This window comes from Haliotis rufescens, unplaced genomic scaffold, assembly GCF_023055435.1.
Source record: "Haliotis rufescens isolate VD_foot unplaced genomic scaffold, xgHalRufe1.0.p SCAF_8, whole genome shotgun sequence".
Lineage (NCBI taxonomy): Eukaryota > Metazoa > Mollusca > Gastropoda > Lepetellida > Haliotidae > Haliotis > Haliotis rufescens.
In genome coordinates this window covers 46,332,478-46,347,342 of record NW_025964372.1, presented here as the reverse complement: position 1 = coordinate 46,347,342, position 14,865 = coordinate 46,332,478, and the positions used below count along the sequence as shown (strand labels likewise).

Below are 14,865 nucleotides of genomic sequence, written 5' to 3'. Positions count from 1 at the left end.
TACCACAAGATATTTTTAAGGTAGTCATTTGGCTACCTCTGAATTTTAGACAGTGGACAAATTGAAATTTAGGCCGCATTGGCGACTGTTTTAGTCGCAACTTTGAGGCCTGCTGACAAGTGCCAGTTTTATAGTGTTTTATTTGTTTGTTGTTTAACACCACACTCAGCAATATTCCAGCAATATCAAGACAGCCTGTAAATAATCCCATCCAGTCCAAACAAACCAGAGATTGATATCATGAGCAACTTTCCCCCGCATTGATGAAAAGTCCCCCAGTCTGACCACCAGATCCATTTAGTCACCTCTTACAACAAGCATAGGTTACTGGGCACCTATTTTAACCCTAAATCCCCATGAGGGCAATAAGATTATGTGCTCTTCAAACATGTCATATAACAAACAGGTGGACAGAAAAGCACATCTCACGATCTTCTATAACATGCGTCTCCCTAACATGTCCAAGTCTCAGGGACAACACAGTTGTTTGTTACCAAGACAACAACAAAATATTATGACAACAACAATGTCTTCAAGTGAGTCACCTCAATCTTCTCTCACAACTGACCACTGACCTGTCGCAGGTACAATCTCAAATACAGCCCAAACTGTTCACCATATTCAGCAGTGTGAACGAACAGTTTTATTCCACTAGTTCTTATAATAAATTTTTACTAGTCCTTATGATACCTTTACCACTGGGCAGTTTTGCAAGGACTATATAGGACTAGTGCTAATTTCTAACGCTGCTCCCTACATAACATGGCCAATAAACGACACCTTCCTACATGCGGAGTCTGTTCACCATGTCCTTCCAATAACGACACCTCCCTACATAATGTGGCCGGTAACGACACCTCCCCACAACCTTAACTACAGGTCAGTTTGGCAAGGACAAGAGGACAAGTGTCAATTTCTAACGCTGATATTGCAGTGTTACAATGGAGGGACACCCAGTAATGCCCCATGCGCCAACACTTACCTTTTGTTCTGAACTTCCATATTCCGAAGAAGAGGACTACAAGGATGGTGATGGTGGCGACAACAAACGTGATCATGATGCTCTGAAACAGAAAACATTGGTGGGTGAGAGACTGTAACCTAACCCACCAACTCATGATTCATCCATTCCAAACTGTATGACCTTGACCAAATGGATAATGACTCATTTACTACCATGTTGCCGCAGGGCGGTTAAATGGGCATCAACATGCTGTAGCTCACCTGAATAGGTCATATGTGTTAATTGCTTGAGGTTGCACATGGCAATTTTAGTTTTATGATAGTTGCTTGTAAATAATCGAGTCGGGACCAGACAACCTTGTGAGTGAGTGAGTGAGTTGGGTTTAACGCCACTTTTAACAGTATTCCAGTTATATCACGGCGTGTCAACTTAATGTGGGAGGAAAGCCCGAAGTGATGCAGGTCTCAGACGTTTACCACTTCGGTGAAACCCACGAGCATGGGTATGGTGCTGACAAACCTAGAAACATAATCGGAGCGAACCGGGATTCGAACCCACAACCATAGGTTTCTGACTGCCCAAGGGATGCAACTCTGCACTGTGAATCGCAGCGCCTTAGAAGACTGGGCCACCCGTGCCCCCCTACAACCTTGTGATACAGAATGAGAGCAGGGCTTGATTTAAGGAACTTGATTTAACTTGCACCAGGTACATGTTGCCACGAAAACCTAGTTGCACCAGATAAAACCAGGTTGCACCCTGGTACAGTAAATTTATCAAAATTGATATGTGCACATAATCATGATAATCTTGAAGTATCCACAGATTGACGTTTAGCCCAAGAGGGTATGACAAATTATACACAACACAGTGATTATTTATGTAGTATGGTAAATAAAGCTTAGAAGTAGTGAGTGTGTTCAAAGACCCTTCTAAGTAAGGATTAGACACAAATTTGAAAGATTTTGACATGCACTTGGTGTATGTAGACATAAAGATAAGGTCATGTTTGTCATTAATAGGTTGCACTGGTGAATGTCTTATAAAGGTAAATTGCGCCCTTGGAGTGATTTTAAAGCCGTATTTAACAGTTTGCCATTTACATCCAAGGAATGTTAGCTTGTTGTGGGAGAAAATCATGAAGTAATGCATGTCTCAGACATTTACCATTTTGGTGAAACCCACAAGCAGAGGTATGGTGCTGACAAACTTAGAACGAATTGTTGCGAACCGGGTTTTGAACCCACTTTAACAGGTTTCTGGCATGACCAAAGGATGCAATTCCCAGATGACAGGGCCAGCTGTGTCCCCTGATGCAATGAGCAATGACCCACGCTGTTGGGGTACGATAATATGTAATCAATCAAGTCTTACGCCCAGCACAGGTTGTGAGGACCTGACCAGAATACTGATAGAAGATGTCAAATTGTTTGTTGTTTAACGCCCCACTCAGAAATATTCCAGCTATATGACGGCAGTCTGTAAATAAGCGACTCTGGACCAGACAATCAAGTGATGGACACCATGAGCATTGATCCAAGCAATTGGGATATGATGACATGCATCAACAAAGACAGCGAGCCTGACCACCCAATCCTGTTAGTCGCCTCTTACGACAAGCATGGGTTGCTGAAGGCCTATTCTACCGCAGATCTTCACGGGTCTAGATGTCAGAAGTACCATTGCATTGTTTGAGTGATAGTAGCAATGGTAATACCGGGAGAAGATGTAAGAAGTTCCATTGCTACTATTATTCAAACAATGACAGGCCTTAAGCATTGGAGGTAAATGGAAAAGTGAACAACGAACAGACAACATAAGACGATATAAGCTCACTTGACTTAAGGTGGGGTCATGTGAGTGAAAAATATAAAACCACCATGTTTGTAGTATAAAACCACCATGTTTGTAGCATAAAACCACCATGTTTGTAGTAGTACAACTGAGGAAAGTAAACATGTCAACAATGAATAAACGGAACCAGAAAACTTGAATCAAACTGTTAAAAACATGTCAAATCAAACATGCCAAACACCAGCCTTGATAGTGTAACAAACAGAACATGTGCAACATGGATGTGGAAAATACCTTCAACGCATGATCCGAGATTCCTGTAGGAGGTGACTTTCAACCAAACATTTGGTGCATCATGAACTTAAGACACCATGGTGCAATGCAATTTTTAATTTCCGGGACCACAAGCATAATCACACACATGAGGCATTGTATGATACAAGGTATCGTGACATTACAGTATTTTGAGGTAAAAGAAAGCAAGACCAGTAATTACTACCAGACCTTGCTATTTCCTGACACAACCCATGTATTATTGCTCAGCATTCAATAGTGGTATAAGAAAGTATTTCAAATTAATCTTCAAACCATACAGTGAGTGAGTGAGTTGGGTTTAACGCCGCTTTTAACAGTATTCCAGTTATATCACGGCGTGTCAGCTTAATGTGGGAGAAAAGCCCGAACTGATGCAGGTCTCAGACGTTTACCACTTCGGTGAAACCCACAATCACGGGTATGGTGCTGACAAACCTAGAAACATAATCGGGGCGAATCAGGATTCGAACCCACAATCATAGGTTTCTGGCGTGCCCAAGGGACGCAACTCTGCACATCGAATCCCGGTGGCTTAGACGACTGGGTCACCAGTGCCCCCTCAAACCATACAAATTACACAAACACTACTCACTATGTCACCATGTGGATCTACTATCCCTATTGGAAATTAACCATGGTCCTGGCATGCCTGGACTCAATGAGTTTGCTGCTAGAGCTATAGTATTCCATGACATGTAAGATATCCACCAAATGAGTAAATCCTTAACCAAATCTTAACCATTATAGTTACAACATAGATTCTCTTTGCCTAATTTCTGTTTTCCTGTTTCCTTGGATGTGCAATGCTTCTAGACGTGATACTGATGAGTACAGATTCTGTCTGTCCAGATCAAATCACAAACGGATTATTCAATCAAACACTCCAGCACACAGTAGTACAGGGAACGTAAAAGCGTTCACTATCTCACGATGGCCACATGTCAAGCATGCAGAGATTGCATCACACATACAACAAACATCCTTGTGTGGTTTGGAAACAAAATTTGTAAACATGGTCAACATGTCAGCTTTAGAAACTATCAGTTTCAGTCCACTAGTCCTTATAATGATAACATATAACAAAACCCCTAAAAAATGGCAAATTTCTACTGGTCCTTATGATACCTTTAGTATTGGGCAATTTGGCAAGGACTACAGGACTAGTGCCAATCTCTAACGCTGCATTTTAACCTGGGAAACACTGCATTTAAACATTATGTCTATCTCTGTTGGCCACTGCAAAAACTAAAATGCTGAATGCAGAAAATAAATTCTTCTCTCACAGAGGAGGATTTCCTCCATAATTCTACTACAATTCGAGGGGTACCTTCTGCTCATAATACTTGTACACTGTAAGCCTAATCACTCCATCATCAAAGCTGTCTAATATTCTCTTATGTCCCGGTTTTGTTTTTTAATTGACATCCTCTTCATTGTGTTATTTATCATACCGTAGGGTTGTTAGTATGAAAGTCCCAGAGCTTGGGCAGTTCAGTAACACGCCCTATCTAAACTCATAAATGGCTTCCCTCCATCTTTCTCAAGTGTACATCACTTGTACATGTTTCCTACTACAGACTCCATGCCGTGTACCATGGACGTGGCAATGCAAGTGTAATGCAACACATCATGGTAGCAGTGTTCACACAACAATTGTAGCGTCATTTTGATATTTTCTAAGATGCACATTTTTTCTAATTGACTAGCATTTGTGGATAAGATGTTTTATGAAGACTACAATGTTATTATTATTATTATTATTATTATGATTATGATAATGGAGTCGCATGCGCATATTTCTATAGTTTGTTTCAGACTTCCCTCATTTTGAATAAAACTGAACATGCTGTTTTCGGCCAAGTTTTTCTCCTGCAAAATTGTCGATAAGACTCTTTGTGACTGAAATACTTAAAAACATAGGTAGATCGGTAGAAGCTCTAGTTATTTGATATTTGAATAGCAGTCTGTGAAATATTCCATCTTGTTTTTAATGGGCAAACAGCATTTTTCTAGCATTTTCGACAGTACTTATACCATCTTTGAGGGCCCTGTGGCAATCTGAAATGGAATGATTTCTATTCATGAATGATAATTCATATAATAACATGACATTTTAGAGGGCCAATTCATTCAAAGTTCAGCTGGGTGCTGGCAGTAGACTTATCGATATTCTGACACCCACGCCTGCAACCTTCATGACTATATTAACGTATCATCAATATCAATATCTGACAAATGTTATATTTGGGATAACACTTTCTTAGCAAAGCACAGATTCTTTTACTTTTTGGGGTAGAGTCCCATCTGGGATTCGAACCCACACTGCCGAGTGAAGCACCTAATTGCCAGCACACAAAGTCAGCGATCTAACCCACTCAGCCACAGAGGCTTCCACAAAAATGAAAGTCTGACAACTGGTAGTCTAGATCACGTAATTTGTGTACCCAAAGACAAGAGTTTTCAGTGTTCCAAACATGTCAACAATCTTTTCTTCGCTCATATTTGAACTGCATATAACATATATTCCATTATAAGCTATCCAAACATACTTGTTTTTTTAATCCTGCACTCAACAATATTCCAGCAACATATAAATAATCAATTCTTGGCAACACAATCCAGAGCAACATCCCACGCTGCAGTGGTACGATGACATGCTATAAACCAGCTCACCGAGCCTATCAGCACAAACTATACAGTTTCCCTTTACAACAAGAATATGTTGCTTGGGACTAATTCTATCCTGGAATACCAACTGGGTTATATTGTAGAACAGGTATTTTCCAATCCAGTTATTGACGCTATGGTCAACGATCCATGAACACTGGCATGCGGTCAAGCAAGTCACTGAGCCTGACCACCTGATCCATTAAGCAGCTCTGCGACAAACATCAGGGGTATTATACAGAAGTATTTCCAATCTATACAGCACTAGATGAGTACAGTAAAGTAAAACACTTCATAACTATATCATGCATATAAATTGGAAAGTAATGAAGCACAGATTTCATAAATGGCTCATCAGTGGAATGGTTGATGAAATCAAATAATGGGAACAATAGTTAGTGGACACTGTTATCACGTCATGTTTTGTTACAATGTTACAGGAAGCATATTGCTCAGCGTTCATTTACTGTGCAGGTGGCTCTAGGTGAGTCATTAACATGACGACAGATGTGTACGTGGGCTTCCAGATGTAATGATGCTCACTGTGCCAACATCAATGTTCCAGACAGTAGGGGAGACTATTGGTCTGGAAATCACTATTGCTATAACTATTGATATTGAACGAAACTATTGCGTTAACTATTGATATTGCAAGCAAATATTGCGATAAATATTGATAGTTTTCAGTGTATCATTTTAGATGGGTTTTAGAGTTGAATTAACCTTGGAACTGAAGTTTCCTTTGAATGTGATAACCATAACAACAAATAAAAAGTAAAGTTTGAGATATGACTGATTTGTTTTTTCTTTACCCTAATAATTTATGAAAAAGAAACTTCCACATTATCATGTGTAAATTACTACCACTCATGATCAAAGGAAGAACAAATTTGAACAGCATTGCATGTATTTTATTGATGTGGTATATACAATCGAAACTATCGATATTCCTAACTGAAATCGAAACTATTGATCAGAAACTGATTTAACAATCAATTTATTGACTTTATGTGCTTAGCAATAGCAATATATCGATATTTCGATTTATTGTGACACCCCTACTAGACATTAGTGTAACATGATACACTTGCAATGTTAATAAGTCATAGTCCATCCTAACAGAAATGACCACATGAAGACCCAATCAAAACATATTTTCTAAACAGAGGTAAAATTAATCAAAGCCTTGCCAACTCAAACACAACATTAACAGAAAACAGCATTTTGCAAATCACTTTGATACCAAATATCACTAGACAAAGTCCTCATTGTCAAATTAGGAGATAAACCTATTATGTTTTTAAAACCCAGTTGGCGAAATCATTAATTCTTGAAAATGCTTCAAAGCCTGTTCAACAACTAGAAGACTGTTTGGATGATGTAAAGAGAAGGATGACTCGAAACCGACTTACGCTCGATGAGAACAAAACAGAAGCCATGCTTGTCAGATCTGGACCTAAAAGATCTCATCACTCAAACATCTATCATGACTGGAGATTCTTGTATACCATAAAGCAGCAATGTTAACATGGTTAAGAATTTAATTGTTTATCATATTTCCACTTATGAAACAACAGATTCATTCGCACATACCTCACAAAAGAAGCTGCACATCATCTGGTCAGGTGTCTGATCCTATCCATACTGTATTATTGTAAGGGGCTGCTCATCAACATCATTCAAGCCTACTCACCAAAATTCAGAAAATCCATAAGTGATCAATGCATGTGTTTGGCATATGTGGCAAGACAGCATCCATTACATCAGTTATTATGTCATTACACTGGCTTCATGTAAAGGGAGATAATGGTATACACTGGGATTTAAATTATGGAAGCAGATTATGTCAAATTATTCACAGTCACCTCAGGCTTGGCTGCAGCGATCTTACCGCAGATCAGTATGATAGATATATCTTGGATACAAAACTTGTTCCTGTGGATATCATACCAAAGATGCTTTACGCTTTTTTTGTGTGTGTACAAATTACTTTGTTCTTCGAAATGAAATGTATTTTTACCAACATGGTTATTCTTTACAAACAGTGCTATGCGGAAATTCGTATTTGAGTAAGGAAAAGCAAATCCTAATATTAGATTCTATTCAAAGCTTCATATTAAAAACTGGCAGATTTTCTCTTAAATGACTTGTTTAATATAAACTGCAAATAGATTTATTTTATATATACACATCTAGCTTGGCATGTACAATTCATGTGTAACATCTAACCTTCATTGTTGTATTTATTGTAATATGTCCTGTGTGTAATGGATTGGTATTAACATTAGTGCTTCGATTCAATACAAGATAAGTCCATATTCCTCAAACTGAAAACGGTTCATGTTGCATTTCTGGATTGCCTTACTGATTATGAGTGTATGCTGCGTATCGCGGAATTACACTATGTACAGCAGTGTGTATGCTCTTTTTCATGAAGCGCCCTGGAATGCATCTCATGCAACTGTATAGTGCCCCAGAATGCATCTCATACAACAGTACAACAGTTCCAATTAAGAAAATCGCCCATGTTCAGAGACATTTAGTCGAATGTGTACATGCTGGATTTTACCACGGTTTGGAATACAAGATGTCTAGTATACGCAAGCATGCAAGGAACCAGTTTAGCACACTGAGTAATGGAGTCAACTCAGGGTAGCCTTCTGTATTCTGATTTTCTTGGAAGCAAAAAGTCCCATCTGTTGTATGCATGCCGACTATGGATTCCTTCAGCACAACTGGCATATGAAATGACTTGCAGTTTGAACTAGCAGAATAAATTTCATCAGATATGTTTGGCAATACTGACATCATATCGTTATATAGTGGACACTGAGGACAATGGAATTATGACATTAATCAAGCAACACATCAAAAACAACATTGGTCGATGACAATGCACACGTGCAGTTTGAAAATATCTTACCCCGTTACTGAATTGTAATCAAACTACTCATTTTAAACTGTTCAGTGAAAATGTCAGTGCGACTTCAGAAAATAAAATGAAGAAAATACATTTCCTACATTCAATCTTATATGAGAAGCCGACTGTCACTGATAATGTTTTGATTTGACCACTGTTGACAGTTTGTTGTTTGATAACGTGACAATGTTGTCAGTTTGCATGTGTTGCTTGGATCCGTCTTTACAATATAAAATCATGTTAGATATAAGTGCAACAAAAATAAATACCATGGTTAGTTCGAATTCTGACAGATGTTTTAAGCCTTGGTTAATTTGAGGACCTAAGTCCATAACTGTTTACGTTTGGTCCATAAACTTCGTCATGGGGTCAAAGTTTCGTTGTCTGCTGAACCATTTTGGTCCGAGGTTATCTAAGGGACATAACTCTTTCGTTCAAAAGAACTCGCTTACCACAAGAAAAATAACGCAAAACCCCTTCAAGATCGACACGATTTATAATGTCCGAAACTTCTTGAAATAATCAAAAGTTATTCACAGTTTCATATCGTTTTCACAAGCGCACAGAAGCTAACCAAATAATTACACATATGTGAAAGTCACAAATACATATCATCGCGTTGTTCATGTGATTAGCGAGAAAACTACGAATGTCACACAACCCATATGTTCGCATGAATATACATCCATGCGTGGATAACCTAAAATTAGGTCAGTCGATGCAAACTGTCTATTTTTCATTTCAGTTTTGCTATTTTAACGAAAGGTTAATTTGAAACCTATTTATTGTTTACCGATATCCAGGCAACGTACATCTAACATTTGTTTTCTATGACAACCACAGAATCATCACAGCTAGTGGCCACTCTTGTACAATAATAATGAGTTAACTCAATTGAAATGTGGAAGGAATTTAGGACTGAAGTGGTGCAGGTCTAAAGTTACCCACGAACACGGGTATGTTGCTGACAAATCAAGAACTATAAACAATTTGGGAATTTTTACATATTTTGGTCATCCCTCCGTACACTTCTCACAGCTGTTCGAGAAAAGAACGTGATTAAGTAAAATGTTGTCTCTGCTCCGTGTTAGGACTGGTAGTAAACCCAAAAAACAAAACAACGTTAACAACCGATTATTTTTAAATATTAAGATACTAGTACAATAAATGATTTTTTTGGTGATATATATATATAAAGCAATTGGTTGGTTTGTTGTTTAACGCCGAACTCAGCAATATTCCAACTATATGACGGTGGTCTGTAAATAATCTAGTCTGGACCAGACAATCCTGTGATTGATATCACGAGCATCGATCCACGCAATTGGGATCGATGATATGCATCAACCAAGTCAGCGAGCCTGACCACCCGATCCCGTTAGTCGCCTTTTACGACAAGCATGTGTTGCTGAAGACCTATTTTAACCCAGATCTTCACGGGTCTTAGATCATTAAAATGAGAAGGAGCCATTTGTGCTAAACCGTTAGCCTGCTGCATTTGACCTACACTGTTTTTTTCCATTATACTAATAATTCTGAGAAGCAATAACTAGGGTCTGATGCACGTGATCTACAGTTTGTTAAAATGTTATTATGTCTATATGAACAAATGCCTGTTTTAAGCAGGTATACATAGAGTCTGTATTACCGCTACATTAATACACAAAATATAACTCTATGGTTCTGTTGGTGTTATATATCCACATATTTGTTGGGGAAATAAAAACAAAAATAATATAAAAAAGAATCATAAACACGTGACCAATATGTTTCAATAAAGGAACGGTCATTTGATATGAAAACAAAATAATTTTGAAACGACTGGATATAATGTATTATTTGCTATACATATATAAGCTGCGAATTTTGGCATGTATGAAATGGAACAAAATATATCCGACAACAGTGATTTGCTTATCACATGTTTAACCTAAATTATATAAGTATTGAAAGCCAAAGGGAAAACCTTTATACATTTGTTAATTGTTTTGCAACTTAAATATCAATCTAAAAGTACCTATTATTCTATTTACGCCGATACAATGTCAATTCCCGTAAAATCGCCATCATATAGCTAGAATGATAGTTAAACAATAAACAAACAAACAATTCCCACAAGGCATGCACTATAGCTTATAATAATATCAAGGCCTATTTTAAGTGACGTGATTGTTACATTAACAAATATCATATCAGGTTTCAGGGGATGTGTATTTTCAGCAGGTGTTCGCCAGCATTGTCACGTGGTGTCGCAATTGCAAGATTAACCAATCAAAGCTCACTTCCGTTGCACGAGTTTTCCGTGCGCGTCAATTCCAGACTCGTGAATGGAAGCAGAAGTAACGCATATCCAGCAACTCCACCGGTGAGTGTTTAATCCAAACAGGGTAAGAATTCGTTAAAAACTGAAATGAAAATGAGCTTAGACAACAATTTTTACGCGCTACAACGTTGTTTTTAAGGGAAAACAAGGTTTTTGATGTGAAGTACGAAGACTATCCACAAAGAAACGTCTTTCAATGTGACTTCTTTATCGGGGCGGTCCGATAGCCTAATGGTTAAAGTATTTGCGAAAACCCACGTTCGATACCTTAGATTGGTGCCTCCCGTCATTAAGGTAGGTAATACTATTACCACCCCTATATCTCCAGGGGTCGCATTCGGCCCAGGAAATAGAGAGAATGTTTTATTACGAGAGGTGTAATATACTGCATATTCACTTTCACCTTCCAGACAGCGAGGTCCGTCTCCCTGGACCACGCGTTCTTAGCGCTAAGATGATCGTAACTTTCATACTTTAACATAGACTTACGACAGTCGTAGCGCTACGATCACTTTGTGGAACAGGGCCCTGGTCTAGTGGACAGTGCGCCTGGCCGGAGAGCGGAAGGTTAGACATCCTGTCTGCATCATACCAAAATGTTTTAAAAGATGCTATTTTCTGTTGCCCCGCCCTACGCTCGGCATTAAGGTGATGAAACAAGACCTGGTCGGCTCGGAGTCTGTATACTGTCTCAGTGCATGAAGTATCCATTTTAAACAGCGCCATAATATTTCTATCACGCTAGCACTATAAAACCAGCATCGGTTCGGACTTGTACACTCAGACACACACACACGTGCATGTAAAAACTTCATTTCACCCCACCTCTGACCGCCTCTGTGGTCCAGTGGTAGAGCGTCCGCCCGGTTCGATCCCCGGCCGCGTCATATCAAAAGACGTTAAAACGTGGTACTTGTTGTTATCCTGCCTGCCGCTCGGCATTAAGGGGCTGAAACAAAGACTGGTCGGCTCGGAGTCACTATACTGTGTCTGAGTGGGGTATTCATGTTAAACCGCGGCATGGTATCTCAGTACTACAATGTAGTGGGCTAGCACTATAAAATCAGCATTAGTCGTGACTAGTACAAGTAGACACACACACACACACACACACACGTGCATGCACGTCGCTATATAAGAGCAATAATCGTGGAAGCGATGTTAAACCCAATTTCACCTCACCTCACAGCTATAGCGTTCGAGACTTTGTTCTGAACAATACACCGTTTGTTTGACGGTGTAAATATGGTTAATTATAAATTGTATACTGACACACAATTAACACGCGAGATCCATTTTAAGTCGAAATCAGAAACGATGTATGTTTGTGTGAGATTCGAACCCGTACGACTACAATGCTGTGTTTAATTATTTCAGGTCTCATTACACAGACGATTTGATATGTGTTGTCTCATTTTGCCAAATATTACATTAAAATGAATATACGTTTTCCTAAATATGTGTAACATGTATCCTGATGCAGAATAGGAAATGATGAAGTTTTGAACTCGTGATACGCGTCTCCAGACCCACACTCCATTGTGCAACTACGTCCATCCTACATGTAATGCACGTGACTGAATCAATCTGTCAATGGTCGGACATATGCAGCAGAGCTAATTGTCTCCACCGTGTTTTACTGTTTTGCTGCATCAAATATAGGCATCAAATCATGTACACTTATTCCAAATGTCAATACCTTAATCAACATTCTTCAAACATGTACACTTGTCAAATGTCAATGCCTTAATTGACATTCATCAAACATGTGTAGTGTGTGCTGAATGTGATCAAATCAGATATTGTCCCAATAGAAGTGGTAATTGCTATTGTGTAAATCCATGGTTTTGAACGGTCAATTATAAGACAAGTTCAAATGCAAATATCCCTCAAGAATTGTTTTTCGCATTTTTAAGGCTCGGGCAAAACACTTTATAAATTCCCACACACATATACACAAGTCAGATAACAAGTTCTATATGCATCACTATTATCGTTTATCATAGCTACACAATCCATTTCATGCATACCAAAAGTTTCTTTCAAAACTTTCAGGGCTCTGTTCTTGATAAAGGTGGTGGTTATCCACGCCATGAAGGGTAATAATGCCATCATATGCTACTCAAAAGAAGTTAAGGATCACCCGATTCTTTCATAATGGTAAGGTTAATCTGTCATGACATGAGAGATTAACTATTGTAATATGAAAGAATCAGGTGATCCTTAACTTCTTTTGAGTAGTATATATAGGGGTGCGAGGTATTACCTCTATATCGGTAAATTGAGGTTCATTTTTTCCATGATGTGTATCACAATATCATGTTTAATGCTCGGCATATCGTGTGATTTCAAGTACATGTAGCTATTTTTATCATGTGTTTAATGTTATACACTTGCCAAATACATGTACCTTCGAAATGTTTCCGTCACTCCAAAATGCAAGTTCGGATTCTTCTGGGGTGTAACACCAAGTAATCACTGTCCCGGAGCGTGCATCCTTGCGTTCCTGCATCCTTGCGTTCCTGCATTATGGGGGGCGGTCGGGTAGCCTAGTGGTTAAAGCGTTCGCTCGTCACGCCGAAGACCCGGGTTCGATTCCCGACATGGGTACAATGTGTGAAGCCCATTTCTGGTGTCCCCCGCCGTAATATTGCTAGAATATTGCTAAAAGTGGCGTAAAACCAAACTCACTCACTCACTCACTCCTGCATTATGCTTTTCCAGCATCTTGTTTTGTTCCATTTGTGAACTTCAATTCCTGCATTGATGTTTCAAATTGCTTCTGAATTTAAAAATTTGAATTCTACAATATATTGTGATACGCATCGCAATATGGTCTAGTGCATTGCACACTATTGTGATACACTTTAAACATCCAATCCCTACTCATAGAAGACGCGGATCTGTGCCTAAATTACACCCCGCTACATGCTAATCACATAATGTCATATTGCATTGGCCAACACATGTAACATACAAAACAGCATGAAATAATGAAGGCTTGAGGCCATAAGGTATATGAGACATGTGCATATCTATATTACAATGATTGATAGAATAGTAATAAAATACTTATCACATTGGGAGACACGCAACCACCGGTAGTTGTGTGGTGTCAATTAAATGTGTTTCGATAGAGCATTCCGTACAGGCTTAATTAACACATTACACATGATTCTGCTGAAAATCGTAATGTTTTGCTTTCCCAAATGAACCCCAAATTCATATAAGAAATAATTTTAATATTGCTTACGTTTATGGAAAACTCAACGTAAGTGCGCGAATGTATGCACACTAGCTGTTACGTTTGTTACTTGCACAAAAGTCGCTATATGACTGAAATAATGCGTTAATAACTTAAATTTTAACTCACGCACTTACATATATTGCAGTAAATTCTCATAAATAGATAGGATTTTAGACTGGATTCCACACTCTTTAGTCTCCCTTAAGTAAAACCGCTTGAAAGTAAATGCTCTAGACCAGTTTCCCAGTTTCCCCCAAAATATCGGCGATCGAAGCACCCAAGCACTAGTTACCCATCCGGCAACTGGATTGAGGGGTTTCACATAACTGAGTAATAACATATATCTATCTCCATCCTTTCTCCACACGAGTGTGCGGTCACGTTAGTCTCTGATACACTTTCATACTTGTGAGTTAGATACTCCAGGATATGCTCCAAAGAGGCTGGAAAAGGGATTGATGGCCATTCCACAAACCACCTCTTCCAGGAGTAATTATAAACTCCTTGCGTCCCTGGTCTCCACTGGTGTGACAAAAGCTCTGCAGTTCTTTGCGAAATGTCCTCTCAAGGCCACTAATAGCAGTGTCCCATTTGCTCACAGAGGGTGTGTTTGACCTTGTGGTGATTCCAGTAAG

The 14,865-nt window shown here is 38.9% G+C and overlaps 1 protein-coding gene across 3 annotated transcripts in view; it reads right to left on the bottom strand.

The window, feature by feature from the left end:
- Positions 1–9,061, bottom strand: part of LOC124143585 (patatin-like phospholipase domain-containing protein 7) — a 58,249-nt gene extending 49,188 nt beyond the window's left edge. The window contains exons 1-3 of one of the 3 annotated variants that reach the window (XM_046512612.2): positions 8,930–9,055; positions 7,334–7,425; positions 983–1,064 (exon numbers count right to left, since the gene is read on the bottom strand). In XM_046512612.2, the coding sequence (XP_046368568.2) occupies positions 983–1,064; positions 7,334–7,357 (106 nt within the window). In that variant the 5' untranslated portion in view covers positions 7,358–7,425; positions 8,930–9,055. Of the gene's footprint in view, positions 1–982; positions 1,065–7,333; positions 7,426–8,929 lie in introns of all 3 variants that reach the window. The other 2 variants (XM_046512611.2, XM_046512613.2) reach the window with 2 other exon arrangements.
- Between the last annotated feature and the right edge of the window lie 5,804 nt (positions 9,062–14,865).